The 26,625-nt window shown below is 41.2% G+C and overlaps 1 protein-coding gene across 4 annotated transcripts in view; it reads left to right on the forward strand.

Moving 5' to 3' along the window:
• The window catches only part of NEDD4L (NEDD4 like E3 ubiquitin protein ligase), a 123,014-nt gene extending 97,004 nt beyond the window's left edge, over positions 1-26,010 (forward strand). For 2 of the 4 annotated variants that reach the window (XM_072359047.1, XM_072359045.1), the window contains 19 exons: positions 1,630-1,761; positions 2,240-2,359; positions 3,427-3,624; positions 4,841-4,918; positions 6,898-6,952; positions 7,042-7,098; positions 11,523-11,581; positions 13,276-13,341; positions 14,050-14,279; positions 15,504-15,625; positions 16,122-16,192; positions 16,980-17,075; positions 18,795-18,868; positions 19,980-20,040; positions 20,366-20,425; positions 20,943-21,050; positions 21,594-21,690; positions 22,775-22,847; positions 23,441-26,010. In XM_072359047.1, the coding sequence (XP_072215148.1) occupies positions 1,630-1,761; positions 2,240-2,359; positions 3,427-3,624; positions 4,841-4,918; positions 6,898-6,952; positions 7,042-7,098; positions 11,523-11,581; positions 13,276-13,341; positions 14,050-14,279; positions 15,504-15,625; positions 16,122-16,192; positions 16,980-17,075; positions 18,795-18,868; positions 19,980-20,040; positions 20,366-20,425; positions 20,943-21,050; positions 21,594-21,690; positions 22,775-22,847; positions 23,441-23,543 (1,860 nt within the window). In that variant the 3' untranslated portion in view covers positions 23,544-26,010. The remainder of the gene's footprint in view (positions 1-1,629; positions 1,762-2,239; positions 2,360-3,426; positions 3,625-4,840; positions 4,919-6,897; positions 6,953-7,041; positions 7,099-11,522; positions 11,582-13,275; positions 13,342-14,049; positions 14,280-15,503; positions 15,626-16,121; positions 16,193-16,979; positions 17,076-18,794; positions 18,869-19,979; positions 20,041-20,365; positions 20,426-20,942; positions 21,051-21,593; positions 21,691-22,774; positions 22,848-23,440) is intronic. The other 2 variants (XM_072359042.1, XM_072359046.1) reach the window with 1 other exon arrangement.
• The last annotated feature ends 615 nt before the right edge of the window (positions 26,011-26,625 follow it).

Here is a 26,625-nt window from a genome sequence, read left to right on the forward strand (position 1 = left end):
TTTTCAGGTCATCGAGTCCAGCCCCCAAGTAAAACAAGATTCCTATAGCAAGAGAAAAGATAAATTCAGTAATATATCTTTACCAGAGTAATTTGCCTGTATTGCTGAACTCCCCCTGCCTGCACTTAGGTTCTTTGAGTATGAATTAGCTGTGAAACAGAAGCTGCCTTTCAGGTGTGGGTAAAACACTCAAAATCCCTCAACAGTTGCCTTTGCTCACTGTAAATTATGGGTATCATCACTGTGCTGGGCAAAAACAAATGCCTGAATCCAGAGTGGTTAAACTCAGGCTTCAAAAGAGGGATTGGTGAGACTGATGAGGAAGGAAAACATGCAGAAATTGACAAAACAGTGAAGCTCAAACACCTCTTTATTCCTGTGTGTGATGAAGGCTTTTAGATTTTACCATTCTTCTGCCATGAAGCAGCTATGTTGAAGAAGCAAAGCGATATCTAGCATTATAGAACCCTGATAAGTAAGATAGGACTATATAATTCAACATGATTAATCTGCTGATTGAACCAAGTAAATGAATGCATTTTAATCTAAGTAACAAGGTGCAGATACCAAATAGCACCTTGCACCTGCCAAATCCTTGATGAGATGGTAAACAGAATCTGCTTCATTAGAGAGCAAGAATGCTGTCTTGCTGAATGCAGAGGAAATACAAGCAAGTGATGTCTACAGAGAAAAGGAGTCCCAAACTAGAAAGTGACAGAGCTTTATCATGTGAATAATGATCTGGAATTGTAATCTGACTCTCTGGGCAACTTCCCCTCCTGAAATGTGCTTTCAGATGCAGACAGGTTTGGTATTAGAATTTCTTCCTAGCCTATTTGCCATCCAGAGGCTTTGCTGCTCATTTTTTAACTCTGTATGTCCCAGAAACAAATGTCCACTTGTTTAAATCACTGAAGACAGTGTCTCTTGTAGCTTGATTAGTGTGTTAAATAGTGACATAATTTGTCTAATGACAATTGGTGCCATTGTCCCTATTGTCTGCGTGTTTTCTTTACAGCAACATCTTTGTTGTGCAACTTTTTGATTAGAAAAGCAGTATCTTTTCATTCTTAAGTTTGGGCTCAATTTTAGGGTGTATCCTCTGTCTTTAGGACACCTAACCCTGAATGCAATTGTTTGTAACTAAGATGTTTGGATTTCATTTTTTAAGCCCTCAGCAGATTGCTGCAGTTGAGTCAAGATCCCATGGTAGAGATGAGGTCAGAACTAGAGAGATCTTGGCTGGAAAGCATGATGACTTCCATTCTTACTTATCCACATCACTGTAAAGGGAAAAATCAGCCTAGAGGGAAAATCATTACAATGCAATTTCTTTTTGTCATCATTATGTGTAACATACCAGTTAAAAAGTTCGAGGGCGTATAAGTTTAGCTGGTTTTGGAGCAAGAGACCGGAATCTGTACAGAAGTGAATCAAAAGGTCTGTTATGAGAAACTGTGATTTGACTCAAAGGGGTTTGAAGAAGAGCTTATGATTTCCCAGACCACGTTTTCTGTATGTTTGATAGTTCTTAGAATTATGAGCATCAACGAGTTACTTTCAAAGAACAGATGTTAATTTTTTTAAGCTAGTGAAAGAATAACGATATGGTAATTTCTTGTTGAACAGCCTTCAGTGGCTTATGTCCACACCACGCCGGGCTTACCTTCAGGCTGGGAGGAAAGGAAGGACGCAAAAGGCCGTACTTACTATGTCAATCACAACAATCGAACCACAACCTGGACACGGCCCATCATGCAGGTAAGGAGATCTGTTAACACTGCTCTGTTGAGACCGCATACATTTAGATAACATCATATTGAGTTTAGTTTCACTGGAAGCAGCTCCTCAGGATTCTGAATTTAAAAAAAAATAAACTCTAAGTGTTTTCACAACAATTCAGGATAATCATAAAAAATTACAACAGGGATTTTATTTTTTATTTTTTTATGCTTCTCTAACTTTAATAGTTATGGCTTAAGTTGATGATACAAAGGAAGGCATTTGCAGAGGGGTACCAAACATAAATAAAGACAAACATCTCCATAGGTTTGAATTTGAAAGTTCTGCTTAATTAGTAATTTGATATATTCTGTGTCTTTGCGATGGAATTAAATCACGTGCTTGGCTGTAATAGTCATAATAACGGTACTAAGTATCGACATTATATTTAATTGCCCTGACTTTGGATGAACTGTGTTCTTGATGACTGGCTAACTTGGTTTTGCATCCGAAATAGCTCGCAGAAGATGGCATGGTTGGGTCAGCAGCAAACAGCAACAACCATCTGAGTGAGCCCCAGATCAGACGGCCCCGCAGCCTCAGTTCTCCCACAGTCACCTTATCGGCTCCACTCGAGGTGAGAAAGCACTGTGAGCACCGCAGACCCCTTGTGTCTGACTTCTCTCTTGGTTACCTTTGTAACTTTTTGGCTCCCCTGTAGTTATGCCACACAGCACTATTATATAACACTATTATATAGCACTATAGCACACAGCATTGCTATAACATTCTTACTGATATTTTTTACATAGTGTGTTGCTGTTTTCTTCTAACATTTTTCTATCAGAATCTTTACATCAGCAGCAGCAGTGTTGCTTAACTTTGATAACTGAATGTTGTGAATGAATAGTCTGTCTGGCATATGCGATCAAAGATTACTTGTGTTTTTCTTGTATGATTAAATCTCACAAATCAATTAAATGTGGCTGCGTTGAGGAGAGAAAGTTATGAAAAATTCCATCTTCAAATGGAGAGTGCAGCATCTTTTTTGTCATTTCTCTCTTTTTCCCCTGGGCAAATTGTTGAAAATCTGTAATTTCAAGCTGATATAAGAAGTCTAAACCTACGCTTATTTTAGTTTTAATCTTCTTTCTGAAGCTGTAGTTGGGAGATCCATTAAGAAGTGCAAGGCTGGATGTGGCTGTGGGCAGCCTTGTCCGGTGGCTGTCAACTCAGCCCATTGTAGGGGAATTGAAACTAGGTGATCATTGTGGTCCTTTTCAACCCAGGCCATTCTGTGATTATATGATTCTATGATAATGTCACTTCACATTTAGGATACTGCCCTAATTAAAAATAACATCTATTGCACTGCAAAGTACAGAGCAGTGCTTGTATCTTTTCCTTTTAAGAACAAAACATTGACATGTACAGACCAGCTTCAGTAAAATACGTGATCAAGTGGACATTATCATCACAGAGGGAAATGATAAAACTGTGCCCTTCAAAGCAAAAAAGCGTAATGAGTGATGAGGAATAGCTAATTACTGAGAACTTACCTGCATTCTAGGCAATCAATGCTAGCACTTATTTATAGTGTAAATTGCATCTGGAATGAAAAACTGCTTGCTGTGATAACGCGTTGTGTTCAGTCTCCTTTATTAAGTGGCATTTGGCAAATCCTTATACCTTCCCCGTTCTCAGGGCATGAAGGACTCCCCGGTGCGCAGAGCTGTGAAGGACACCCTTTCCAACCCGCAGTCCCCACAGCCTTCTCCCTACAACTCTCCCAAACCACAGCACAAAGTTGCTCAGAGCTTCCTCCCTCCTGGCTGGGAGATGCGGATAGCACCCAACGGCAGGCCCTTCTTCATCGACCACAATACTAAAACTACTACCTGGGTAAGGGGAATTCTAGGTAACAAACGTTAAATGGTTTTTGTCTTTATTGCTCTGTTTTCCAGGCTGTAGACCCTCTGTTTCACTTTGGAATTGGTCTTGTGTTGAAGACAATAGTTCCAATGGAGAGATTTGTGAGGTTTCATAAAGCTGAGCAAAGTGAGACTGACACACAGTGATGCCAAAGTCTGAAACAGCAAATTTGACACAGTGGCTGTAACTGTGCCATTGCTGCACTCAGAGAAAGGAAACTTATTTGTACACAACCTCTGAAAGTAGTTTTTGGTGGATTGATGTAGCATGTGTGTACCATACAGCAGTATTTTGTGTTTGACCTTTTTATACTTGGCAAACCACTGCATACAAGTCTTGTCTTTGAAATTCCTCAGATTTGGGTTTTACTGGCACACAATGTGATGGAGGTTTGGCACGATGTTCATTTTGAGTCTGTCTGTAATGCTTTCGTTTCTTTCCTGTTAATGTAATGTATGTTCATCCTTGGTGAGCAGAATCCATTTTGCTATTTGCTCAGTGTCATGAGGATCCGCTTTGCAGTAACTCTACATTTTCAGTGAGCAAGTGGAAAAAAATGTGAGAGCTGACTCAGCATTTCATGTCACGATTTAAGTATGAGTGGAACTTAAATCTTTTAGATGTCATTCAAATGCCCAAAAGCGAGTATTTTACAAGAAATATTCCTAATGGTGGCTCTTAATCATGTTCCCAGATGCGTGTGGGTGGGTTATGTGTGGAGATCTCAGTCTCTCTCCAAAGCGATCTTCTGTGACCTTTTTTACTTGCCTCTTTTTACATCTTTTGTTCATTAATGTCATATCTGTGGATTAATAAAAATGTAAGAAGCTCATTTACATAGTTTTCCAACCTTTTTGTGATAGAATGGCTTATTTCTCCCTTTATTTTGTGAGCCAGAAATGTGCACTAATGGCACTTAGGAATGCATGCTTTGCTAAAGAATCAAAGTCTTACCCAGACTACCTCTTAACATTTAAAAAGAGTTCTGTTCAATGTATTAATTAAGTATGTGGCAAGTCCAAATATGAAATGTTTTATTACTTTATGTATTTGGGTTTTGCATTTTATTCTCAGAAACGTAAAAATGAAACCATAATTTTAATGCAGGAAGACGGCTGTTCCAGCTGCTTCTGTGTTTGACTTTGTACCCAGATGTTGGGTTTATGGTTACATGTATCTGTTACAGGAAGATCCTCGACTGAAATTTCCAGTGCATTTGAGAACAAAAGCTTCTTTGAACCCCAACGATTTGGGCCCTCTTCCTGTAAGTGACAATGTATTTGGGTACATACCTGCTATCTTGTAAGAACTGATCTGTTGTTGCAGTCTTGTATTGTATGCATATGCATATTGTTTGCTCTCATCACTTTAATGCAACATTTGTAACACCAAAACAATTCTTATCGGGGAATGAGTCAAGCTGTGCAGCCAGCCCATAGTATTTTTGAAGTCATTATACTTTTCTTTGTTTATCTGAAGCTTTGAGCTCTGAAGGAAATTACCTTGTTTTTATCTCTGAACATGTGATTTTAGCTAATTAATGGTTAACTAGCTGATAATTAACTGCTGTAGGAAAAAAAAAAAAAAGAGGCACATTGCTCAAAGTGAACTTTGTTACTATACCAGTATATACTGCTGTTCAGAAATCTCATTCAGTCCTGATTTTTGAATGAAACTTCCATATTCTGCAGAGAAAACAATTCTGTTAGCCTCAAAGGCTTTGTTGTCATGTTGGTAACCAGTACATAATAGTGATTTGCATGTCAAATACAGAGCTTTGCTTTGTTTTTCAACAGCTGCATCTGTGTGTCAGAGAATAACCTGTGAAAGCTGACACTTTTTCTAGGCTGCAAACCTTAATAGAGTTATGTTAGTTGCCTTATGTGCACTAAACATGCTTTGATAAATTGCCACTGGAATTGTATTTGCAGCACTGGAAGGCGCAATGACAATAAGCCATTAATTGTCAGCAGTGGTCTCAGCAGGTATTGCAGGCATGATGTCTGCAGACAGTAATGCCTTTAGGATTGGTGGCTGCCCTGTTGTGCCAGATATGGCACACTGAATTATCTTGGTTTTCAGCGGACTGAATAGTGAGTCTTTGGTCATACTGATTTGCATTGATCTGGGTTGCAGTTTAATGAGAACTGCTCTGCCAGCAGACCAGAGAGAGCACTGCTTATGGGCAGCAGGTGACAGAATCACGAGTGGCACAGACATCCTCCTCTGAAACATCCAGACATCTCCCCGTCCCAGTCTTGGTTAGCAAAAAGTTATGCCTTGTTCTTAAATCAAGCCAGGCAACTTGTCAGGCCCACATCTCATTATTACAATGAATTTTCTGCTTAGAATACAGCAGTAATGGAGCATTTAGGAGAACAGGTATGGAAGTAACTGTTACCGTAGTTTTTGGCTGCCCCACAGCTCAGACTGTCCAGTGCCCATCCATGGCTTTGTGCACCTCCAGCGATGGGGCACCCACAGCTTTGAGCAGGGCTGGAGCCTCACTGCCTCTCAGTAAAGAGCTTTCGCCTCATATCTGACTTAATTCTGCCCTCCTTAGCTTAAAGCCATTACCTTTTTCCAATTACTGTGCCCACTGATAAACAATGTCTTCCAAGTGTGATGGCTGCAGGTTTGAAGAAAAGTCCTTTTGAAAAGATGGAAATTAAATGATTTTTCTTCTGTGTTGTACAGAGGGCTGAAGCTGGTGTGCAGCTTGTAGGTGGAGTGAGTACTAGATCAGACAGCATTGCATGAACTAGAAGTGTGCCATGCATTCTCCTTTTGTTACTAAAACTGAGAAACGGGAATGGAGAAAAAGGCAAGAATTTAACCCTAGGTGAGACATCCTTGTCTCACTCTTAATATTTACAGTAAATAACCCACAGGTGTTTCAGAAGTAAAAGGAGAAGCTCTCAGGACTAACAGATGGTGGGCAGCCTGTTCTTTGTGATTGTTTTCTCGCAGTAGGAAATGGATGTGAACCCCAATGCAAGAAATTTCCACTTCAGAGCCTTAAAAAATACATACTGTGTTGAATATAGTCATCTGCATAAACAGCAAATGCTTTGAATCTTGACAGATTACTGGCCTTGGTGTAGCACACTTGTTTCTGTGTTTTCTACTTGACGAGCACCTTTCAGACAATTTAAGTTGGCGTGGATAATATACTGCTTCACCCTGTGTGAGAATGGTCATATTTCACTTATTTTCTCTGTTGTTTTTGTTTCCCATTTCCAGCCCGGTTGGGAGGAAAGGATACATTTGGATGGAAGAACGTTTTATATAGATCATAGTAAGTAAACACTCAGGTACTGCAGCAATTAGACAAAGGGAGGTAATAAATATCGAAGTGAAAGCATTGTAATTTTACTCTTCATTTAGGAAGCCAGGTGTTGATATGTGGAGACATTGATACCAGAGACTTAGTGCCCTCCTACGGTACTGTACATTCACCAAAAGCTTGCTTATAATTGGCTCATCAAGCTTTGTCCCTCTCTGACTTGTGAAGCATTAACATTTCTTCTTTGTGGTTTCCTTTGTTCTTGTTGATATTTTGGACTCTTTGTTGTTGTTGTTGATGATCCCATGGCTTATTTGCACTCTAATAAATTCAAATATACACTAGGAATAGAAAATAAGATGGCCACAACTCCACATATAGGCAGCAGGTAAATTAACACTGATAATGCTCTCCCTCATCTCGTCTGAGGTCTTGTGGCAGCATGGATTCTGATCTTATTTCCTATTTATAGTGTGTTGTATTGCACCCAGTCCACTGATACCTATTCAGTTCTTGTGTTAGTGAAGTCCCAGTGTAAGTGATGTTTCAGTGTAGATTTGTCTTATTGCAGCACCTCAGAACAATTGTGTTAGTTATTGTCGCTTAAAAACAAAGCAGCACAAAAAAAACTATGTTTTTTTTAAGACTTAAGGTGGTCTTTCTAATGGGGCATTTCTACTGACAGGGTAATATTCACAGAGAAAGGTAACTCACAAAACACTTGGAAGAGTGTCTGTTTGCTGCACAAAACTGAAGAGAACTGAAACCTTCAACAACTGTGCATGTTTGACAGGATTACATTTCTCCCTCAGTAGCATTAAATCCTAGCATTCCTGTTACTAAGTCATTATTAAACCATTTTTTTGCCTCTAAATGGCTTTGATAATTTTAAATCAAGACCAGAAATAGCGCACTCACACAGAACCAGGTTGGCCTCTTTCAAACATCAGTATTGAAGCATTCTTTATTCTGTAGTTTTTAATTGTTCCTACAGACAGATGTCTGGGAACATCTGGCAATTAATGCCACACTGCTGCCATAGAAGGGTCACAGAATAGAACTTTCATGTTTAAAGATACCTGTATATTTGCTGAACCTCCGTAGCTTTGATTAAATCATTCAGTCTCTAAAAATACAGTGCTGATGGTATATGTTCCCTCAAATAATTTGATATTTTTATGTGAACAGGAGTATTTGCATCTGTAGCCTCTTTCTGGTCCCGATCTGAACATTTTTAGCTTTTTTGCAGGATTTTTAAATGTTTGTTTGGGTGTTAGGTGCGTTTAGGTTTTTGGGTTTTTTTCTTCTCTTGGGCAATGCTGTCTGCTTCTATCAGACTGCCCTTACTCCCATTGTGAGCACCATACTACTACCATGGGGCTCCAGAAGCAGTGATGATGCTAGGGGCATTACAGTGGAGACTGTGATGAAGTTGTGCTCAGTGCTTTGCAAGCAACTGCAAACAGCAGTTTACCAGTGTTCAACAGTTTGGGTCTAACAACCACTGTAGCATTGCTTCCCACAGTATCACGGAATGGCCTGGGTTGGAAGGGACCTCAAGGTTCATAAAGCTCCAAACCCTCCCGCTGCATGCAGGACCACCAACCTCCACATTTAATACCAGCCCAGGCTGCCCAGGGCCCCATCCAACCTGGCCTTGAGCACCTACAGGGATGGACAGGGCATCCACAATCAGTAAGGAATTGCAGTGGTGTTTGGTCATAGTTTTAGCTTTGTGACAGAGCCCTGTGGCTCTTAATTGTTTCATGAGTAACTTGAGAACGTATGCTGAAGTCAGCCATGGCTACAACCAGCTGGGCTTGCTCTAGATAGCTATGCTCTAGATAGGTAGAGGTAGTCTCAGGAGTCCAGCGCTGTGATAAACTGGCTTAGTTAAGATGCAGCTAATGTACTCCATTTTGTTACTACAGTACAACTAAATCAGATAACTTCCAGCATTTATGCTGTTTTTAATGTCCTGGCTCCCCAGATATGTTTTCTAATTGGTAATAGGCATAATTATCTGATACTGTTGTCCAGTTTTGTTATACGTTTTTCTCATCCCTGAGGATGAGAGAGATGAGATGAGAGCACAGAAAGGAGCAGCACAAGCTGTTATGAAGCATGCCACAAACTAAGAAAGCAAAGCACAAAAAAGGCAATTTAGATACTACTTTAACCTAGTGGTCTGAAAATTCGATATTTTTCAGATTTTGGTTGTAAGCTGTTCTGATTTCGTAGGAGCCATGTAGGAAAATATGTTCTACATCTTAAGAAGGTATCATGAAGAACAACACAAAGGCTTTGTGACTAAATTCAGTGTAGTTACCAGTGGTTCACCAAGGGAGGAATGGATGTGTTAAATGGTGTGCCCATTCTTCAGCATGCTGAGAAATGAATTAGAGGGAACATGCTCAAGATATCAGTAGAAAACAGCAACATAGGAGAGGCAAGAGGAGCTCACTGGGACCAAGTTAGGAACCAGAATGATTGTGATGAGGTGTAGGTGCACTGCAAACATGTTTTGTAATAATTGCAAGGTACTACTCAGGATAGGAATAGTTAGCAGAATTTGTTTTGGAAGAGACGTGAAAAATATCAGCTGAGTGTGGGTTAATTTGTCCTGTGGTGCATCAGCAGGAGCATCTTAAATAAGAGCAGAGGTAATCCTCCTAGTCTGATCAGCACTGGTAACATCTGTGATGATGAAGCACAGGGTCCCAAACTTCAAGGAAATAGTGGAACCACAGGAAAAGAGGAAATCCTTCAGAGCCCAAAGGCCTGATTGTGAGGAAAGAGAGTACTGTGTTTGTGTGAAGAATCAGGAGAGATGGTAGACTTTTTAAAATGTGCTGCAAAATGAGTTCATTTAATACCCACACCTAATGTGGACAGTACAGAAATACAGGGAATCTTGAGCTCCAGTGGATCAAGTTGGGCTCGTCTCACTGTATAGGCACTGAAGTTGTGCGAAAGTGTTTGTAATATGAAGTCTCTATTGCTGTAATATTCTGAAAAACAACTTAGGTGATGATTGATCAGTGACACCTCTTAAACATATCCTGGAGCAGTAAGAGAGAACGGACAGAATCTCTTAAGTCGCTTCCAGCTCTGCCGTTGATGTCATGGAGATTTGCCACCATCATTTGTGCTCGTCAGTGTCAACTAGATATAAAAAACGAATTGGTGTAGAAGCAGTAAATGTTGCAGAAGGTAATGTGGCTGTCCAAGAAGCAGCCATATAAAAAGGGCCAGCCCAGGAGTCAGCCTGTTGGCAGGCAGCGAGCTGTGCAGTATGTGTGGCTCCCAGAGCTGTCGTTCTGACAGCCTTCCTCCATAAAGGTCACGAGAGCTGAACAGACTTGAAGCGTAAAGGAAAATAAAACAGTAATTTAACATGAAATTAGCTGCTGGGCCAAACTTGCTGAGGTGTAACTTGTGATGGTTTTGAATTCTCTTTAACTTCTGATGAGAGACAGCTAACAAAACCTAGTCCCTTTTAAAAATAACTTGGGGTGCTCAAAACTTAGGGGTCTTTTCTGACTGTAGGAGCATGGAAAGTACCTGTGTTACAATGGAATAAGTGGACTTGGCTCTTTGTTTTTACCTGTAGTATCCTTAAAAAAAAATAAATTCTTGAAGCTTAGTGTTTTTATTCCCAAACCTAGAGCTACAGAACCTAACTAACCCTGACTGTTCCTTTAATATGCAGTTTATAAATCAAACCGTGTATCTAAGAGATGTATTACTATTACCCTTCCAGTGCAGGAAATATGACTTAAGCCTTGCCGTTGGAGATGGCATTTAGTTTGGTTTTTGGAGCATTGTCTTGTTGCAACATCATCATTCTGTCGTGATTCTGTTGTGTTCAGAATCTTGTCAGGAACAGCTGTTTGGAGGCAGGGAGAGTTTCACCGTGGTCCTGTATAACCTCACTGTATGACCATGCAATGCTGCTGGTGCTCTTGAAAGCTGTAGATGAAAAGATCTGTATTCTGTTACCTTACTGCCAAAACTGACCTTGTCGAAACTGAATGATTCCTTATACCATAACTGTATACTTAATGATATTTTAAACTTCTCATTAAAACCAGTGTCTAGGACTAATTTTATTCCAAAGAGATGTTATCCCTTCACCTCCAAATTTAAATTCATACTGCTTTAAAAATCTTAAACTTTGGCCCTCTTCATGCAGAATGTCGAATACATAAACTTCATCTACCATCTGACAAAGTGTTTGGGTTCCTTTCCCCTCGGGCATGAAATCTGTGTTTCTAACATGAGTTGAATCCAAGATCATGTTCAAGTGGAACATGTTTACTGCTACGGGTGTTGAAATGAAAGCAGTGTAATTACACTGGATCATGCTATACTTCTGCATTTTTGAACGAGTCTTTTCAACTAAACAGTGTGATGGGATTTTGATGGAGATGGGTGAATGCAGTATTTTCTAACCCTGAAATACTAAGTTGTGGAAACAGTAGGAAAAACAAATATAGGGGGGAAAAAACAACAACAAACCACGTAAATACACAGTGTGGTAGAAAAGTATTAATGATATAATTTGTTTTGTTATTTACAGATAATAAAATTACCCAGTGGGAAGACCCCAGACTGCAGAACCCAGCGATTACTGGTCCTGTAAGTACTGCTGTGGTTCTTTTCTCGTGCAATGCTGTGACTCATGTAGATTTGGTGTAGGCAGTTGTAAATAAGCAACAGGTCATGCTTGTTTTCCTGATCACAGAATCACGGCCTGGTTCGACTGGGGGGGGCTTTAAAGCCCACCCAATTCCAACCTGTGCCATATTCTGGGTGCTCCCACCAGCTCAGGGTGCCTGGGGCCCATCCATGGCCTCCAGGGATGGGGCACCCACACTTCTCTGGGCAGCCAGATGGGGTCAGGCTGTGCTTGGTGAACAGAGCATGAGGCAGGACCAACCTTGGCTTGCTTTGTCCTGAAGGACATGGGAGACTCAGATGAGCATTTTGTGAGCCTTCAAGGGCAGGGAAACTGCTGTCCTGTGTGAGATGCCCCAGAACTGGTGGCACTCTGTGACCCTATTATGTTTTACATACCTTGGGGTACACTGGAGACTTTTCCAACCTTCTGCCAGTGGGCCAAAGCAGGGTGGGGTTCATGTGGAATGACCGCATGGTTTGTAACTGGTATTCTATGCACACCATTCCCAGCTCAGGCAATAGGTTAAAAGTTGGTGGTTCCTGGAATCTTTTCTAATGGAATTAGAGATATGGAATTCTTCACACGTTACGACATGTTTTCTTCCAAGAAGCCATTAGCATATGATTTTGGCTGTCTAGGAAACATTCTTGCTCAGTGTGTCTCAGTAAATCTCAGAATACTTCTGTTTCAGCAAGGAGGAGAAGAGGGACTCTTTCTTTAGAAGGATAGACTCTGCTTTATGTGACTGTTTTTGATTTCTGTATTGCTGTGCTAATTCTGAGCGAAGCTCCATCCACTCTGAAACTGCAGAGCTCAATACCCTGAGTGGGGTTTCACACAGAGATGTGTGGAAGTTCATTGGTTCATGTTTTATTCTGTTCTCAACCAGAAACTTTCTGTGCTAGGTGCTGCTCTGTGTTCAAACGGTATATTTCGGTACAGAGCTGCATGTCAAGGGCATCTGCTCTGATTCTTTGATCAGAAGAGCTCAGAATTTTGTACTAGCCATGTAATAGGAGTGTTATCATTTCCTCCAACAGAATGGGATTAACTCACTGAGGGCTGTGGACATGCATTGCTGTGTGGGCATATGCTTTGTCCTGCACCTGGTGGTTCATTTCACAGCTCTGCCTGGAGCTTCTCAACTTATTCAGGGGCATTCTCAAAATTCTTCGTGGTTTGTCTTTATGTAACACCCTACCCTTAGCATTCCCACCTGTGTGAATCCATACCTTTTGATAGCAACACTCATTCTTAGAAGTCAAAAAAATGCCACGTGTTGTGCTTATTGTTTCCTAACGAAACACACGGATGACAATATCGCATTCCAGTCTCTTTTCTCTGTGTTAAAAATTGTTTTTGCTCTTTTCTATTTCTAAAATAAGAAAGCAATAAAGAAAGAAGGAAAGAAAGAAAAAAAGAGGCTAAGTAATTGATAAACCAGAAAATTTTGGATACTTCTTAGTTCACACACTGAAAAGATTTGGGGTTCTGAACTTCATGCATGTGGTTTTTTTAGTGACTCAGTGGGTTGCCCATCTAGATAGCATGGCTTCAAGTTTTTATCTTACTTGTGTAAGTATAAAGTACTTAACGAAGAATGAATCAACAATACCTGGAATAATCTGTATTTACAATTCTCTCTCTGTAGGCAGTTCCGTATTCTAGGGAGTTCAAGCAGAAGTATGACTATTTCAGGAAGAAGTTAAAGAAACCTGTGAGTATAACCATGTTGTTTTGTGTTGTAGACAGTTACATTATGCCTGGGGAGAAGAAGTGAGATATCTTCAGGGTAGATGCAGAAAGGTGTTTCTTGCTGTAACACATTTGCCGATGATTCTTGGCTGCCGTATTCCTTAAGGGAGTTAAGTAGAAACCAAGACAGTGAAGAAAAGCTTTGAGTTTTATTGGTGGTTTTCTCAACAAAAACATTTACAGATCTCACATTTTCTCACATGAAGCATCATGTTTGTTATCATGGGATCACAGGGTAGTTTGGGTTGGAAGAGATCTTTAAGATCACCTTGTTCCAACCCCTGCTATAGGCAGGGACATCTCCCATCAGACCAGGTTGCTCACAGCCCCATCCAGCCTGGCCTTGAAGCTATCATGCCCTTTAAACACAACGCAGTAAGACTAATATTTTTCTTTCCTTTTCGTTGTTGCATTTTGTGTTGTTTTCAGTGTTTTATCAAGTATCGTAGATATCCTCTGAACCCTGGGACTAGAACATACCCAGTTTGCTGGAATCTGTCAACCTGTAAACTTAGGGTAAAACACCTGCCTTCCATTGGAAAACAAGCATAAAGAGAAACTTGGCACCCTGGGATGTTGAATCTGTCCTTCAGTTTTCAACTTCTAGTCTGTAATTCCCTGAGGTCATTTATCCAGACTAACTAGTAAAATATACTCTCCTTTCACGCAGGCTGACATACCAAACAGGTTTGAGATGAAGCTACACAGAAATAATATTTTTGAGGAGTCCTACAGAAGAATCATGTCTGTGAAAAGGCCCGATGTGCTGAAGGCCAGGCTCTGGATTGAATTTGAGTCAGAAAAAGGACTTGACTATGGAGGTGTGGCCAGAGAGTGGTTTTTTCTCTTGTCCAAGGAGATGTTCAACCCGTATTATGGTCTTTTTGAATATTCAGCAACGTAAGTGTCCATTAAAATGTTTCCATTTGCAAGCAATCTACGTTAGATTTTGCATGAGCGGGGAGGTTACATTTGGGAGTAATTAGATCATCCTTCATAGCACATGACTGTGCACTCTTGTCAATCAAATCTGCGCTCTCATTTATTTTTTCCTTCTCTGAGGACCTTTCAGTTTGCTGTTGAAATCACATAAAGCATTCTCACTGTTAGGACAGTGTTCTGCATTGCTTTGCTGGCAGCAACACAATGTGCCATTTCTGGGGCGAGCAATAGTGAGAGGAGCAATGCAGACAAAAGACTTGTTTGTGCCAGAGCACTGCAAAACACCTGCCTTCCAGAACTGTACCGCTCCTTTGTAATTAGCTCACAAAACAGCTTCTCATTTACATTTCAGTAGGTATATAGCACGGTCCTGCATGAGTTCAAATGCATTTATGTCCAATTTTAAAACCCTGAGTGGTTCATTTATGTAAATGAGAGAGCCAAGTCTCATGCTTAAAGCACATTCCTTTTGTGTCTGCCTCTGTAATCCCACACCGTGTGCTTAACCACAGGAGGGATGGATTTCTTCGTTGCAGCAGTTCTTATGTTTTCGTGTCAGTGTCATATTCACTCCTTTCTTTAACGAGTGCTGAATGAGTGGCAAAGTAGATGAACAGAGGCTGTACAATAGGAGTTTTCTCACATTTGTGTCTCAGAAAAAACACATTCTGATTTTGGAGGGAAGCTCAGCTTACAGAAATAAAGGCTTGCTCAGAATGCCTGTGGTTTAATAGTTTACTGGGTGGTGGGTTTTGCAATAATATTTCCACTTCTGTGATACAGGACGCTGCAGTTACTTTAAGAATAACATTATTTTCATGTGAAGCTTGCTTTCATGGAAAGGAGTATTTTAAGTTGTAAGCATTCACACTGCATTGATTCTGTGCTGTAAACAGTAAAATTGAGTAAAAGTGTACTGGGGAAGGCCTGCTTCTAACCAGTGTCTCTGGAATACCCTGAGCTTTCCATCATGCATACAGATGGAAAAGATAATAATAGTTACCCCACAAGCCGGAGGACTATTAGGAACCTTTGTCATGTCACCGTTGTGATCATTAAAGCATTATGCAGGATAGACAAGAAGAGGCCCCGAGCTCATGTTATTTATTAATGTAGCTGAATATCTGTTTATTCAAAGATGTGGTGATTCAGATCCTTTTTTTCTCGCTTTCTTCAAAAAAGGGACAACTACACGCTTCAGATTAACCCGAATTCAGGTCTTTGTAATGAGGATCACCTTTCATATTTCACATTTATTGGACGAGTGGCTGGCCTGGCAGTGTATCACGGGAAGCTGCTGGATGGTGAGTTACTGCACTGTGTGGCTATGCTGCTGCAGTGGGATTTTGGTTAAATAAATCACTCTGATAATTAATGTGTTTTAGAGTATAGTATATCTGGAAGTAAAGTCAGAGGGAAAGTTCTGAAATGGAAGCTTTGGAAATTATATTCCTACTTTGAATGGAGATTGTGTCAAAATGGCAGCGTCTTGCTCAACCAACACATTCCCCATAAAGCTTTGCTTCCTTCTCCACTCTTGTTAATCTCCATTTCTAAGTGACCCCTACCCTAAAGGATGACCACTAAATTTGTATGAGGCATTTCTGTGCAAAACGTCTGAAGCTGAAACAGTTACATGGGTGCCAACTGCAGCCACCTTTCAACCTGAGCAGTTACAGCTCAGGGTTCTTGTGGGATATTTCTCTGCAAATGTGTGGTGTTGTGTCTTAGAGAGCAGTCTGTCCTTGAGAAGGTGGAAATGCAGAGTGGTGGAGCTAACACTTTTCCCCTCTGTTTTAGGCTTCTTCATCAGACCTTTTTACAAGATGATGTTGGGGAAGCCAATAACGCTGAAAGACATGGAATCAGTGGTAAGGACATTTAAGCCTTATCAGCACTAGAAATTATTTGAGCATTTTTCCTTTGGTTAAATTAATATACTTAATAAATAAATGTATTAATTTTTCCTTCACCTTTCTCTCTGTTCTGTACCTATGCCCGGAACAGAGACCTTTGCCCAAAGAGGCTGTGGATGCCCCATCCCTGCAGGCATTCAAGGCCAGGCTGGATGTGGCTCTGGGCAGCCTGGTCTGGTGGTTGGTGACCCTGCACGCAGCAGGGGGTTGAAACCAGATGACCATTGTGTTCCTTTTCAACCCAAGCCATTCTATGATTATATGATTCTTTCTCCCCCTTCTTTCTTTCCTTCTTTCATCTGTCTTTAATTGTGAAGCTAATACATAACAAAGATGCAACCCTTTCAGGAAGTTTCAGCTTTTAATAACAGAGTACTCACTTATTTTATAATACATCATTGGTGTAATGAAATGGTGTATCAGTTTTGTTGAAAATAACAACTTTATCACAAAGATATTCTTTAATCAATTACTGTGTGTTGCCATATACACATGTACCAGATATATACATACAATCAATTTATTGCGTAGTAACACAGTTACAAAGCAATTAAGGGAAGCTACACAAATCTAGAATTGTACCAGCTAAATACCCCAGCGGCCAGTCATCTCCTCCTTTACAGTGGCTGTACCAGTAAACAGATTCCAAGCTCTCTGCAAGCCCCTGGATTTCTAGATTTAGATGCCTTTATCTCTTAAGTGTTTTTATTTTCAAACCTCGTTTAATTTTAATCTCCTGTAGGACAGTGAATACTACAACTCTTTGAAGTGGATCCTGGAGAATGACCCTACGGAGCTGGATCTCATGTTTTGCATAGATGAGGAGAACTTTGGACAGGTATGTAAACGCTAGCCCAAAAGGCTATATAATTCCATCTTACTGGTTATAGCCGAAAAGTTATTAGCTTCTGAGCAATATCTCATGGTTGTGAGCTTAACTGGGACTGCTGCATGGTAACAGTCAGTAGAGGCAGACTTTGACTTTCTTCCTTTTAAGTCTGGAGACATCTAAGAAGGAAATTATTTTTTGCCAGTGAGCAACATGATGCCTTTCTGAAAAGCAGCATTCGAAGCTAATAAAGGTGTGACAGAATCCTCATTAGAAATGGTCTCAGCCTGGGACTGTGTGGGGTTCTACAGTTGAAGATGTTCTCAAATAACACGAGAAGAGGTAGAATTTTAAGCAGCAGAGTACTCTTTTACAGTCTCTTTTAATAGTGCAGGCAGATGATACAACAAAAGGAAGCATGCCTGTTTTGCAAAGACTCACAGTCTGTGGATAATTGTCTTCGTTAGAAACAAAAAACGTTCTAGTTCCATTTGAGAAGCAGTAAAGATGATGGAAATTTAAGTCCTATTGGCTCTCTCCTGTTTCAGCTTACCTAACTCAGTGAGCTACAGGGAAACCCCAGTAGCAGCAGGTATAATCTTGTTTCCATCATACTGAGAGACAGAACTGCATGACAGATTTTATCACAGAAAAGCCTGAAGCTCATTGCTATCAGGGTAGGATCTGTCGTACTGCAGAGTAAGCTAGATGGGTAGAGACTGTAATGTCTCATCCATCTAAACGCTTGCAGGGTTCAAAAATTGTAAAACATGGCAGATAATAACTGATTTGCCTGCTTCTGCATTTTCCACTTGCTGTTGACAAAACTCTGGGGACTTACTGAAGTCATAGAACCATAGAATCACCACAGTTGGGAAAGACATCCAAAATCACCCACCTACCACCAGTCCTTCCCATTAAACCATGTCCCTCAGTGCAACATCTGAACGTTTCTTGGACACCCCCAGGGATGGTGACTCCACTCACTTGCTGCTTGTTTTGCCTCAGGCAGCACTACTGCTGCTGAAACTTGTGCAGAAGTGCCCAAAGGAACTTGGCTAGGAGATTGTACTGCTTCCACACAGATGTTCAGTATGTAAGAGGGAAAGATTTGCATTGCTGTAAGCTTCTGTGTTTGTTTATACTTCAGTTATCACCAGAATCTTCCTTGAATTAAAGGGAAAACAAGTTAATATGTGATAACTAAGAACAGGATTTTGCTAGCGCTCGCACATAAGTAAGAAATACGCAGAAGGCATTTTCAAGTCATAAAGGATGGAAAGCATCCTTCAGAAAAGTAGAGAGTGATGATGTCTCTCTTTCTCCTAAGTTCACAGGTCTTAATGACAGACTCACAGCCTGGGGTGGACAAGGCCCAGCAGCCCTCCCTGCCCCAGCAGTGCCAATAATTTCTTTCCAGCAGTTTGAAGGATTAGAAGGCATATTTCTGTCCTTATGAAAATGGGAGGATGTGTTTTCTTTGCCCAGTTTTGCCTACTGTTTTGCAACAGAAGTTGGAAAATAATTTATTCTTAAGAGTGACCATAGAATAATTTCTCCCTAATTATGTCGTCTTTAAACGTGAAGTATTTTGATGTCTCATTAGCTATTGCTGTGTGATATTTTTCTACTACTGCTTGTAAAATGCCTCTCAGAGGTGGTGGATTTCATGAGGAACGTGTCCTGAAATAATGCCCTGTTTTATTCTATTTTTTCTTTAAAATACAGACGTATCAAGTCGACCTGAAGCCAAATGGGTCAGAAATCATGGTAACAAATGAGAACAAAAGGGAATACATTGAGTACGTATATATTTGTAGAGTTCACCCTGATCTTAATGACACACAGTGGTAATGCTTGGAATTTACCCCACCGCAGTTATTGTAGCACAGAGAACTGTCGGACATCCTTTCAAAAGAGAATCCCTGTGTTAACATGGTTTGTTTACACTGCACTCCTAGAAAGTTTGGATTTTAACCTTTGCTGTTCAATGAATTACTGTAATTAAGGCAGCATATGTCATGTAGTAGGAAACAGTATTGATACGTTGACATGAGGAGCATTCAAGGAGGTATGGAATTGCCCCAAATGACTGCAGACACCAGTCTAAGTTACTCATTCTGAGCACCCCCCAAAACTGATGAAAAGAAATGGCATTTCATGGGTACAAGAACTACCACATTACAGCAGGATATGAATCTGGCCCAATTTCATTCCCCATTTTGTGCACTGGCTGCCCAGCTAGGTAACTGCCTCTGCTTTGTATGTCTCCTAAGCAGTGAATTTCCACCCTGGGCTGCAGTTTTTCCTGGTGAAGTGCTATCATGGAATGCAAATGAAGAATAATTGCAGAACAGAACAGTAAACTAACAAGAGAAAAGAGAGAAAATAGGATGTCACATTGCTGAGGTCACATTTGCTTCCCCTTCAGTTTTTATTCAAGGAAGGGTTCAGGAACTCTGCACATGTTTAAGTACTCCTTTAAGAGGATTACTGTGTACTCATGTCCAAACATTTGATGCAGTTTAATTTTTTCCAATGCTTTTCCCAAGAGTTAGGTTATGATTGAGGAGTTCTAGTTGGTGCACAAGGAAAGAAAAAGAAGAGAAAAAGAGAGAAACTGCAGTTGTAGTCACAAATCTGCTTAGAGCTCTGGAATAATAGGAAAAGTCTCATCGTTTAGGTACCTAATTCAAACAGTAAGTACATTACCTGGGGCCTAGACTACAATCTTGCTTAGAAGGAGAGCATAGTAATGACTTGTAGGCTGTATAATTTAATAAAAAGCAACTCAGCATCTCTAACATAAGAGTATGACTGAGAGGTTCCTCAAGTTGTAAATGAGAAGCTGATATTGTTAGGGTTGCAAATTAGTCTTCTAATGAATGTGTTTATGTTTTTTATCTCCCACAGCCTGGTCATCCAGTGGAGGTTTGTAAACAGAGTTCAAAAACAAATGAATGCTTTTTTGGAGGTAAGATTCTCCTTTTTGTCCTTTTTTTTAACCCAAATTATGTATGCATACAGCAGTGCCTGGTTACAGGAGTGGGAAGCTGTGCATGACCACACAGGTTACTCATAAGATCATTCTCATTCAAGTTGACATTACTTGAGCTTGAAATAACAGCTTTAAATTAGAGACTCAGTACTTCAGGAACTGTATATTTCATTTTCCAAACACTTCTTTGCCCTCCATCACTTAGCTAACAGCTTTCTCTGAAGGCAAAAGTTCTATGAGAAACAAAAAAAACCAAAAAACATATTTACACATAGTTTACTGATTTTACATTTTCTTTTAGGGATTCACAGAGCTTCTTCCTATCGATCTGATTAAAATTTTTGATGAAAATGAACTAGAGGTGAGTCTGATGTCCAGAGACAACAGATTGGTGATTCCCATTGCAGAGATGCATTACGTTCTCAATTCATTAGGTCATCATGGAGTTTGGAGACAAAGGTTCTTTGTTTTAGTGGGAAATGAGGATTTTTTTCGCCCAGATTAATAAATCTCTCAAACAAGAAAAAGCACAAAAAGTGTCAGTTACTCATTGAGGTGGTTTAGTACATGCATACATAAAGAGTACAAGTAGCTTGCTGAGTTAATGACATGTACTGGTCATGTTTTCAGCAAATGTGCTGTAAAAGATACCATCCCATGAAGCATGCGTACTTCATATTGCATAGCGTTTCTCCAGTAAAGGGGGGTTATCCTTGAGAACTGTCCTGAAGAGAAGCTCAGTGCCACTTTGTGTCTGTATTTGTATTTGTACAGCATTAACTGAGGCTGGGCAACAGAGGGAGAGGTGGTTTTTCTGCCTTCGGGGTGATACTGGTACTACCTTCGATTAACATCATATCAATTGTTTCCATATCTAGTTACTGATGTGTGGCCTTGGTGATGTCGATGTTAATGACTGGAGACAGCACACGATCTACAAAAATGGCTACTGCCCAAATCATCCCGTCATCCAGTGGTTCTGGAAGGTAACGCTCTTAGCACATTCGGTTTCTCTGACTATTCCCAGAAGTCAAAGATCCTTTAGTGTGCAGTGAAGTCAGTTATTGAATCCTTTTTCTTCTCAAAAACTACAGAAAAATACTTCGGTATATTCTGGAAATGGCAGTTCCATTATTGGAGTCTGTATTGGAATGACCCAAGACTGACAAAGTCTGTGCCTCCAGTTTTATTAAAGTGGTTTGCAGTCTTTCTGAAGTACATTACTTCTATGAAAAATGTATGTTTGCAAGAGAACTAGGAGAACAGTTTTCCCCGTACTAGCCCAGAAGTACTGCGAGTGAGTCACCTCATACAGATGAATGGCAGTTGTAGCTCCTGGCTGTTGCCCAGACATTGTCACTTTCTTTGTTATAATCAGAAAGGAGCTGTTTATCCAGAGGAAACCTGGCGTGCCATCCTTCAAAGTTAGATATCCATTTCTTACCATGTAATGCAAATAAATTCTGTTTTGCTTATTTTAACAAAGGTGTCTTTAGCCATGGAAAGTCACCCTGTCTGCTTCTCAACAGGCCGTTTTACTGATGGATGCAGAAAAACGCATTCGCCTACTGCAGTTTGTCACTGGGACGTCACGAGTGCCTATGAACGGATTTGCTGAACTTTACGGTGAGCTTCCTGCCCTCTGCCCACAGATCACACACTGCAGGTGGCTCCCAAATGCCAGCAGGAGAGCACAAACACTACTGAAGTACAGGCATGGCCAACATTTATTCCCAGATAGAGCTTCTCCCACTGGATGCCAACAGCACTGGAGAAACTGGGGGGCGCTTGGAAGAGAAGCAAAGTTCTGTTCATGGAATCATAGAATTGTTTGAGTTGGAAGGAACCTTTAAAGGTCATCTAGTCCAACTGCCCTGCAATTAAGGATGACTCATATAGCTAGATCAGGTTGCTCTGAGCCCCGTCCAGCCTGACCTTATATGTCACCAGAGATGGGAAATCCACCACATCTCTGGGCAGCCTGTGCCAGTGCTTCATCACAGAACCACAGAATGGCCCCAATTGGAAAGGACCTCAAGGATCACAAAGCTCCAACCCTCCTGCTGCTTGCAGAGCTACCAGCCTCCCCAGTTAATATCAGCACGGGCTGCCCAGGGCCCCATCCAACCTGGCCTTGAGCACCTCCAGGGATGGATGGGGCATCAGCTCCTCTGGGCAGCTGTTCCAGCACCTCACCACTCTCATAGTAGAGAACTTCCCCCTGACAGCCATACTAAATCTTCCCTCCTTCAATTTAAAACCATTTCCCCTTGTCCCCTTGTTCACCATGGGTTTTCTGTAGATGTTCTCTTGTCCAGGAAGGGTCAAATCCCTCAAGGACAATGTCAGCTGTGGGCAGCAGTAAGGCTCACTTCACATGGAGAGGAGAAAACTGGAAGTCTATGCAAGTGTGGTTATTTTATTCACTGCTACTGACTGAACTTACCTCTTTCACACTGTGTGTGCTCTAGCCAAAGGGTGGCTTGGTGAATTTAACAAGTTAACTGCATTTGGAAATAGAATATATCCACATTCTCATTTGCTTTAATGTAATTTTGACCTCGGGGTGTTTGTACAAAGTATTTTGCACCAGTTGAAAATGGAAGTTACAGCTATAGGGTAAACATGCAGCTTTTAATACAGCAATTGAAGTGATTTCTGTAGGATCCATTAACTCATGTTTTTGGTGTTGTTTTTTTTTCCCAACTAGGTTCAAATGGTCCTCAGCTGTTTACAATAGAGCAATGGGGAACTCCTGATAAACTGCCCAGAGCTCACACATGGTAAGTCTGGAGCATGTGTGTGTGTGTGTGTGTTCAGTGCATCTGTGCAGGAGTTTGTTTGAGTGCAGGTGGGTCTGGTTTGTGTGCCACAGTGTGTGTGGGTCCTAAAAAGAACAGAAAATGTTATTTAATAGATAGAAAATCAGTGCATGGACTGGGCAGGCAGACACTGAAACATGAGAAAGGTGATGTGGTTGGTGCTGGCTGACGGACGTGCATGCTGGCTGTGTGTATACCCAGAGCTCATGCATCCTCATGCAGATCCCTGCTTCTATTTTCCACCTTTTATGTTACAGTTCTTTTCCTCTTTGGAGGTGTTTATAAACATAAACCTTCCTATTTTCAGAAGACAGCCTGCAATGCCTGAAAACTCCTCTTGACAGCAGCCAGGTTGGCCTCAGCTGGTCGCTGTGCCCATAGGGAGCAGCTGGCACTGGTTAGGTTTGCACAGTGCAGCATCCAGACCGCCCCATTTTCTCCAATTGGATAACACACTGCTGTCTCACGTTATTCAGCCTTTTCCATTTCTTTGAAGAAAAATGCATTTGAGACGCATCAAGTCATTCCATTTTTCTTTCCCTTCTGAATTTCAGCTTTAATCGCTTAGACTTACCTCTTTACGAATCCTTCGACGACCTGCGAGAGAAGCTCCTCATGGCAGTTGAAAATGCGCAAGGGTTTGAAGGAGTGGATTAGGGCACTTCTTCCCACCTTTCGGCGCGTTCTGCTGCGCTTCCACTCCTCCACGAGGGACTCTGACTGTGGCAGAACCGTCGCACGGCGTTGGTTCCTGGAGCGACCTCTTGGACAGCGCGGTGGCCTAAAATGCAGGATCTTGAACTCTGGCCCGTGGATGGCTTTTTTGACATTACCACGGCCAGTCACTATGGGGTTATATGTACTCTGACTACATTTCAGCAGGACTTACTGTATTTATGTCGTGCCTCTGTAGGCTGAGCCCTTAATAAAAAATTTTACATAATTTCTAATGACAATGAATGGAATTAATCATTTTACAGGGATAGTATTACAACTCATGTTTACTTTTTAATTGATTTAGACGTTTTCAGATTATATTTCATTACAATTAAATGTCATGTATTTGGGGAAAGCGAAAGAAAAACGAACATTTTTCTTAATTTCTTACCAGATTTGATGCCAGTGTCATTTATTTTTTTTCAAGCTCATTTTGAGCCTTGTGTTCCCAAACCATTAGGAGAGTAGAAAACAGCTATGTTGGAATTCTTCTCTATATTGGCTGTATCAAGAGCACATAAATATTTTTCTGTATCCAGATGAGATATGGATTCTATGTTGCGTTTTTGTATAAATAATAGTTACGAGTCTGGGGATAGTCATAACATAGCATGCCAAATCTCATGTTCAATAAAGAAATTGCCTCATTATTCCTTGGTGATATTTACATGTACTGAAGAACATTTTGGGGGTAGGGTTGGCATTAATCATTTAGGAAAATATGCTTAACCCTGTCCTTATCTTTGTATAGTGGTTCTTTTATTATCCTTTCCTCTTTGCTGTGTGCAGTGGAGGCATTTTGAAGGAAACCTGGCACTGTGTGATTTGGCGCTATGGAAAACAGATCTGTTTTGTCTCCTATTTGTGTGCATTTGCTAATGATATCTAAACACAATATATTTTTTTTTGTTTGTTTCTAACTGCACCAACTCTAAAGGCACTTTATGTAACACATTGAAGTCATATCTGTGTTTTTTTTATCATAAACATTAATGTGATTATGTTCCTTCTCACTGCACATGTCTTTCTGGTGCAATATCTTATCAATTGTGAGTTTGGCTGCTGCTGATGTATAAAAGAGAAAACAAACAGCTGTAGAGCTGAGCCTGCAGACATGTTCCTCAGCAACTGTTTTTGTGATTTATTTTTTACTTAATCACAAAGATTTATTTAATATACACTGCTATCTATCTAATCAGTTTTGTTACCTATGACATGTTGCATGCTTAAACTATAATGTCTTGAGTTGCATCTCTTGTGTGATGGATTAAAAGTGAAAGATTTGTACTCGATCCACTGAACTTAAATGGTTACAGCACCACCGCAGGAGGTGTAAGGGTTTGGCTGCATAGCAGGCAGGGTTGGTTTTGCCCTTTGTGCAGGACTTTTCCCCAGGAGCCCGCCTGATGCTTTATGGAGCAAGGTAGTACATCATGGAAGCAGAAGGTCACCTCTCTGCCCAGCAACCTGCCTGCTGCTGGCATGGAGCAGACACACCACAGACCTCAGCAGGGCGATATCTTAGGGCAGAAGGCTGCTGGAAAGAAGGCTTGATGCTAATAATGCTCAGCAAATGCTGTGTGCATGTCAGCAAAAGGGTTGAGGAGCTAACGGGTGCATGAAGGTGTTTCAGCATTTGAACACCAGACTTACCAATTCTTCTGACGTTCTGTTCTAACCTTTATGAGCATATTCCCTTGAACAAGAGAAATAAGTACATTTGAGTAGGTGAACAAACACTACTGGTGACTTAATTGGGGGGAAGACAGAGGATGGGGGTAAAACCACAACCTCCTTGGGCAGCCTGTTCCAGTGATACACTGGAAGGAGGCTGTGGATGCCCCATCCCTGCAGACATTAAAGGCCAGGCTGGATGTGGCTCTGGGCAGCCTGTGCTGGTGGTTGGTGACTCTGCACACAGCAGGAGGTTGGAACTGGATGAGCACTGTGGGCCTTTGCAACCCAGGCCATTCTGAGATTCTGTGATACAGACCTACACACATTAGTGCCCAGTGCCACCTACCTTAAAGCACTCCTGAGACTTCTTGACAGAGCTGAAACCCAGCCTCATACAGGCTGTGACCCAACAGCAGTGCAGCTGAGGTGGGAGCAGAAATCAGGTTATTTCAGAATCGTGATCGTGATTTGGTCCCTTCCCTCCCTCCATCATCCCTCAATGATGCTTCCTTTAAAGCCCTTTCAGACTAAAGAGGTAATTTGATTGTGGTATCGCTTTTATCTTCCATATGATAACTGTAGATGACTTGGCTTGATTATTTTTAACACACTGTCTTAAAGAGCGGGCCCTTCTGAGGACCAATGTGCAGTGCCCTCAGCCCTGTGCAGCTCATGCTGAATCTGTGCTATTTTGGCTTTCTAGCAATAAATGGAAATAGTTTAAAAATGCCATTTGTGCCTCTTGTGCCCATAGAACTGCAGTCACATCTCCTGCAGCACCTCTCACAGCAGAGGAGAGGTCGCTTTTGTCCAAGAAACAGCTTTGTTCAACATTTCATCAACAAAATTGTTCCTGATTGCCCAGGTGACTGTAGGAGGAAGCCTTGCCCCTATCAGCTAATCTAAACCTTCCCTCCTTTAGTTTAAAACCAGCCCACCTTTTCGTATCGCTGTCTACCCGTGTAAAAAGTTGATTTCCCTCATTTTTATAAACTCCCTTTAAATATGGGAAGGTCACACTGAGGTCTCCCCACAGCCTTCTCTTTTCCAAGCTGAACAAGCATTGCTCCTTCAGCCTGTCTTTGCAGGAGGGGCGCTCCAGCCCTTGGATCATTCTCATGGCCCTCGTCTGGACTCTGTCCAGGGGTTCCACATCCTTCTTTTGCTGGGGGGCCCAGACCTGGACATACTACTGCATCTGAAGCCTCATGAGGGCAGAGTAGAGGAGGACAATCTCCTCCCTGCCCTGCTGGCCACCCCTCTGCTGGATCACATTGGCCTTGGCCACCAGGGCACACTGCTGGCTCATGACCAAGCTGCTGCCCAGCAGGACCCTCATGCCCTT

Source organism: Excalfactoria chinensis, chromosome Z (genome assembly GCF_039878825.1).
Source record: "Excalfactoria chinensis isolate bCotChi1 chromosome Z, bCotChi1.hap2, whole genome shotgun sequence".
In the NCBI taxonomy this organism is placed as follows: Eukaryota; Metazoa; Chordata; class Aves; order Galliformes; family Phasianidae; genus Excalfactoria; species Excalfactoria chinensis.